The sequence below is a fragment of the Papaver somniferum genome, chromosome 1, assembly GCF_003573695.1.
Source record: "Papaver somniferum cultivar HN1 chromosome 1, ASM357369v1, whole genome shotgun sequence".
Taxonomy (NCBI): Eukaryota; Viridiplantae; Streptophyta; class Magnoliopsida; order Ranunculales; family Papaveraceae; genus Papaver; species Papaver somniferum.
The window spans coordinates 59,234,157-59,240,156 of NC_039358.1; the positions used below are offsets into that span (position 1 = coordinate 59,234,157).

Below are 6,000 nucleotides of genomic sequence, written 5' to 3' on the forward strand. Positions count from 1 at the left end.
CGGTTGGTATTTCAACTAATTTTTGAGCCGGATAAATCGCTAAGACACAGTATGTTTTACGGTTGGTAAGGTTAATTGAGTTACAAGTCGTAACTCAATTACGGTTGATAACAGTGATGCAAATACAAACCGTCAAAAAAAATGAAACATCCAGAAAGAATTACCGTTCGTAACTTAAGTATCGAGACCAACCGTAAATCAATTACGGTTGCAAAAAAGAATTGTAACTGAACATTCTTTCTGAAAATCAAGAACTTAAGGTTGGTATTTGAGTTAAATGAACCGTAACATCAACCAAATCTATAGTTACGGTTCCAATTCGCGTTATTACCAACCGTAACTCACATGCCACACAGAAATTTCAATTTTGTTCCAAAGCCCTGATTTTTGATAAAAAAACTAACTTCAATCTTCGTCAACCTTCTTCTTCGGCGTCTCTATTATAGTTTTCAATCAATGATTATTAATTTTTCAAATTTCCGATTAATCGAGGACGATGAAAATTTCAGTTTTAACGGAGGAGGAGAAGAGAAGATGAAGATGAAAAAAAAAAACAGTTTGATTTTTGTGATTCATTAAGTTTAGAAATAGGGGAGGACAATTGTGTCTTTTCAACCAAAAAAGAATGGGTAAAGTAGTTAATTTACACCCTCTATAAGACATCCCTAACCAATTAAAGGGAGATTGTTATCACACATGCCGCCCCTCTAATTGAACATGCCGATCCTATAACAGGATACTTAATGAAAGAGACATAAAGAACATCCACTGTACAATTCAGTTGTTTGTTCACATCAAAATACATACTGTAATAACTTATCAGAGGTATTTTGCAATTTGAAGAATGGGTATTGCAGAAATTCTTCTGCCTCGCACATTTCTGTATAATTCGTCAGTTTTGAGTAGTTCCGGCACCAGAAAACCATTACCAACAAAAATTCTTCAAAAATGTTCAAAGATTTCTGTTCATAGTATTTCTGTGAAAAATGGAGAAACATCTAAGAACCCACTTACATGGAACTCTAATATCAGAACTCGAATTGAAAATAATCAACATGAAGAAGCTCTGAACCTGTATTTGTCTATGCTGAAAGAAAATATTCCTCCTGATGAATACACATTTCCTTTAGTTGTTAAAGCTTGTTCTCTTCTTAAGGTGATTAAAGAAGGGAAGCAAATTCATAGCCATGTTCTAAAGTATGGATTTCATGATGTATTTGTTCAGAATGCTCTCCTGTCCATGTATGCTAAATGTGGGCGTATAGGGATTGCTCGAAAGGTGTTCAACGAAATGATTGATCGAAATATTGTTTCATGGAATTCAATTATTGCTGGATACGCAAAGTGTGCTCCGGGTTTGGAGTTGGAAGCTGTTGCGCTTTATATTCTTATGCTGAATAGAGGAGTTTGGCCAGATGCGTCTTCTTTTACCGTTCTGTTTAGTGCTTGCGGGTCGGCTTTAGCTGTTAAAGAAGCTGCCCAGATTCATTCTCATGTTATTAAGCTTGAGTTTGAGTGCAATACATTGATTAACAATGGTATGGTTGATGCGTACGTGAAGTGTGGGTTAGTAGATGCTGCATTTTTGTTATACAATAGAACGAATGAACCGGAAGTGGTTTCTGGCAATGCTTTGATGACCGGTTTAATTAGGAATGGTGACCTTGATTCTGCTAAAACATTGTTTAACAAAATGGATGTCAGGAATGTGGTCTCGTGGAATGTGATGATCTCTGGTTATGTGTTGAATGGGTTGTGTAACGAAGCATTGGATGCATTTCGCAGGATGAAGCTTGAGGGGATTAGTCCAAATTCCAGAACTATTGTCAGTTTACTTTCTGCTTGTTCATTAGCTGGATCACTAACTTTGGGACAATGGGTTCATTCGTACGGTGACAGTAGAGGTTTGGTTGGTTCTAATCAACTTGTTAAGTCAGCTTTGGTTAACATGTACTCAAAATGTGGGGATATTGAAAGTGCTCGACAGGTTTTTAAGAGCATGGTGAAGAAAGATGTTGTTTCTTGGGATGTTATGATCGAGGGGCTTGCATTACACGGGCAAGGAGAGGAGGCTTTAGAACTGTTCCATGAAATGCCTAAAGAAGGGGTTAAACCAGATGAGCTCACCTTCATTGGCTTGTTGAATGCTTGCAGACATGGAGGCTTGGTAGAAGAAGGTTTGAAACAATTCCATAGAATGAGTGTTGAGTTCGGGATTGAGCCGCAATTGGAACATTATACATGTGTTGTGGATCTCCTTGGTCGGTCTGGGCAGTTGAATGATGCATTGAATATTATAAAGGAGATGCACATAGCTCCAGACGCCGTTGTGTGGAGTGCATTGCTTGCAGCATGCAGAATGTACAACGACATGCTTCTAGCAGAAACTGTGGTGGACAAAATCACGGCTTTGGATCCAAAATGCTCCTCAAATTACGTTATGATGTCAAACATTTATGCTGGTCGAAACCAATGGGAAGAAGTTACCAGAGTGAGAAGGAAGATGAAGAGTATGGATACTGAGAAAGAACCAGGTTGTAGTTTAATCGAGGTTGGGGGAATAGTGAATGAATTCTTTGCAGGTGTTTCTTCTGATCACCCTCGTTCTAAAGAGGTACTTGAGAAGTTGGAGGAGTTGATGAAACGGATCAAAGATAATGGCTATGTTCCTGATACAGATCTTGTTTTGCGTAATATCCCGCAAGAAGAGAAGGCGAGAGATCTTTATTTCCACAGCGAAAAGTTGGCTGTTGCCTTTGGGATCATGGAAACTCCTCCAAATACCCAGATAAGAATAGTGGAGAACCTGAGGATATGCAAAGATTGTCATTCAGCAATGAAGTTGATTGCCAAGGTTGAAAGAAGAGAGATTATTATAAGAGACCGTAGTCGGTTTCATCATTTCAAGGACGGTCATTGTTCATGTCGTGACTTCTGGTAATTGAATTGATCATCATGAGGTTTAGTTTATCGGCTCATTTTTTTGGTTTTAAGCTGTTGGAACAACTACAGCTCTTCCATGTATAAGTTGTGCAACAGATAAACCCAATGTTAAAATCTTATTTATTCTGTTAATGACACCGGAGACTTGGAATAAATTCAGTCCCAAGAGTTGTTAGTTCAAGAAACCAGTTTGACACTGTTTGATCTGGAAATTATGTTCTCAACTCAGATCACCTTAACACCCTGTCAGACTGCACCTCATCTGCAGATTCTGAAACTTATTCTGTGCTAATCCAGAACAACTCGAAAGCTGCTAAAACATTAATGGAAGGAATAGTTGGAATTGCTCAAGGAGAATTGAATCAGCCTGCATACAAGGTTTCCAGTATTCTTAAAAATTCTATAGCGATTTGAGAACAGTTTTAAAACGAAACACATCAAGGATATATATTTAGTACCGTAGCCAAAGTGCAGATCAGACTATAAGTAAATACAACAAAAACTTGTTATGGATCACCACTTGGAGTAAATGTTAGCAAAAGTTGTTATGAAATTGGTTTATGTCATAGCAAGGCAGCGTCTGTGTTGTTCTTTTAGCTCCCAATTTGACCCTTATAGAACTGCAACACTTTAGGGTGTGCTTTGATTTTTGACGAACTGAAACCAGACATGTAAAGACCATCCAAACTCCTAACCCTGGAAAGTGCAACATAAACCATTCCACAACCAAAAGCTCTTGACAGATCAGTTTGTAAACGGTCGAGAGTCATTCCTTGACACTTATGAATACTAACTGCCCACGCCAAAATCAACGGAATCTGTGCACGTTGCGCTTGAACTTCATTTCCTTCCGTCACTTCCCAAGTATCAGGTTCAATCACCATTTCCAAACCAGAGTCGAATCGCACCTTGGGCCGTATACGTTCTGCACACATTTTTTTAAGCACTTTACTTGCATAGTCCCTATCAAATCCAATTACAGTGCCAACTGCACCATTCACCAGACCAGCCTCAACATCTTTGTTCTTGATCAACATTACCCTTGCACCTAGGCAAATTTCCAAAACATCTGGTGCAATCCCTTGTTGAAGCTGATTCCTCCATGGATTAACCCCTCTATCCACAGCTCTGTAACTAACAATTTCCTTACCCAAATTCTTCAACCTCTCATTATTCAATCTCTTAACATCTTCATTTCTCGGAAACAAACGAGGCACGTCCGAAGGGACATTCACCAATTCATTCAAACAACATTTATCTAAAAGCTTAAGCATGTTAGCATCTCTATAACCTTTCCTAATCCATTGCAACAACTCAATAAACTGAGAATCCGATTGCCGGAATACTCTAGTAAGTTCAATCTGCAAATCAAAACTCTCATTCCAACATTCAGCTTCAAATGCAAACTCTTTAACCTCACCATTACTGTACTTAATAATCGGAGGAAGCTGAAAGAAATCGCCACTTACAATCAATTGAATTCCACCCCAAATTTCCCCCCTTCTTTTAGGTTTACACATCTGAGCAATGTACTCAATCTTATCAAAAAGTTCACCACTTATCATACTAATCTCATCAATAACTAAAGCTTTCACCTGTTTCCATCTTTGAGAAGCTAATTTATTTTTACAAACCCTACCAAGCAACTCATCTTCATCATCTTCTCCTAAACCAATACCAGCAAATGAATGAAGGGTTTGCCCATTTAAAGCACAAGCAGCAACACCAGTTGAAGCTGTAACAAAAACTTCATCAGGTTTATGGACTTCTTGTTTCAAAAGATTAACAATTTGTTTGAGCAAAAATGTCTTCCCTGTACCTCCAGATCCTGTAATGAATACTGATTTTCCTTTAGAAACTTCTTCCAGAACTTGTTTTTGTTGTTTTGTTAGCTTTGCAGTTTCCAATTGTTCTGATGAAGATTTATTACTGAAGTATCTAGGGTGAAAACTGCAATTTCTGTAATTGTGATTTTTCTTGATGATTTGAGAATGAGATGTTGAAAATTTATTGAAACCCAGAAATCTATTGAGACTGAGAAGTCTTGAAGGTAGAACTAGTCTCAGAAATCTCATCATCATTCCTTTGGCTCACTTTTTCCCCAAATCTAAAACCCTAAATACTTCTGCTTCAAAAATGTGGTTTTGGATGGGGGGTTTATGACTTTAGATGGTGCAAACGGTCCTTAAAAGAGAACCAATATGTCAGTCCTCCATCGAGATGCAAAACCAATCGTACTATTGAAAATGTGGTTTTGTCTTTTCATGCGTCAAAGGTTTCAAGACTAAACTCTGAACCCTGAAGCACCGTATTGTGTTCCAAGTTTCCTGAACTCTAAAGGACCGGATTGTGTTCCAAGTTTCCTACTCAGAAAATGCTTATACACAGCGTGTTTGACAACCAGAAGTAGCTTTCAGAATTCGGAAGTGAGAAGCAAGGTGGGGATAAAATTCGGGCAGACACCAATCCCATGTTTGTTTGCATGTGACTCGCGATTTGGATTTGAGTGAATCCCTGACTCGCCACGAGTCAGATGTCAGGCTATTTGTTTTTTATTTTGAGTCAGATATGACTCCATTTGACTCAGACCTAACCCCTGATTCAAACCCATTTGAGTCAGGTATGGAAATACCCCTGACTCATGGACCCAGCCACTCTCACATATTTTTGAGTCATATCCGACTCAAAAAACAAATATATTGAGTCAGATCCAAATGATTCAGGTGATTTTCATCAGATCCAGACGACTCAGATGGATCAGGATTAAACAAACAAGGTGTAAGTGTCGGTCTATTAATACCTAGTTCCACATTTAAAAGCATATCCACTGTCAATATGAGTTTTAGGATTATGTCGGATACCAACACTACTGAGTCGAACATTAAAAATCCGAAATAATCAGGGGATAACCATAGTGGTCGCTTGTTTCTTTCGCATCCCTTTTTTGACGTGATAGGTAGACTTACCAAGCTATCTAGGGTTACACATGGTACGGTTCGACTTGGTTTTTGACTGAACCATACCAGAACCTGATGAACTCGGTTTTATTGGTTTCAA

At 38.4% G+C, this 6,000-nt stretch overlaps 2 protein-coding genes across 2 annotated transcripts; one reads left to right on the top strand and one right to left on the bottom strand.

Annotated features, from left to right (window-relative positions):
- Nucleotides 1–713: 713 nt before the first annotated feature.
- LOC113288285 (pentatricopeptide repeat-containing protein At5g48910-like) lies at nt 714–3,201 on the top strand. Its single transcript, XM_026537280.1, has one exon. It carries the CDS (start codon nt 845–847, stop codon nt 2,939–2,941), a length of 2,097 nt encoding a protein of 698 aa, XP_026393065.1. The 5' UTR covers nt 714–844; the 3' UTR covers nt 2,942–3,201.
- A 335-nt stretch (nt 3,202–3,536) lies between these two features.
- On the bottom strand, nt 3,537–5,021 carry LOC113318613 (ATP-dependent DNA helicase PIF1-like). Its single transcript, XM_026566828.1, has one exon. It carries the CDS (start codon nt 5,019–5,021, stop codon nt 3,537–3,539), a length of 1,485 nt encoding a protein of 494 aa, XP_026422613.1.
- Nucleotides 5,022–6,000: the final 979 nt, after the last annotated feature.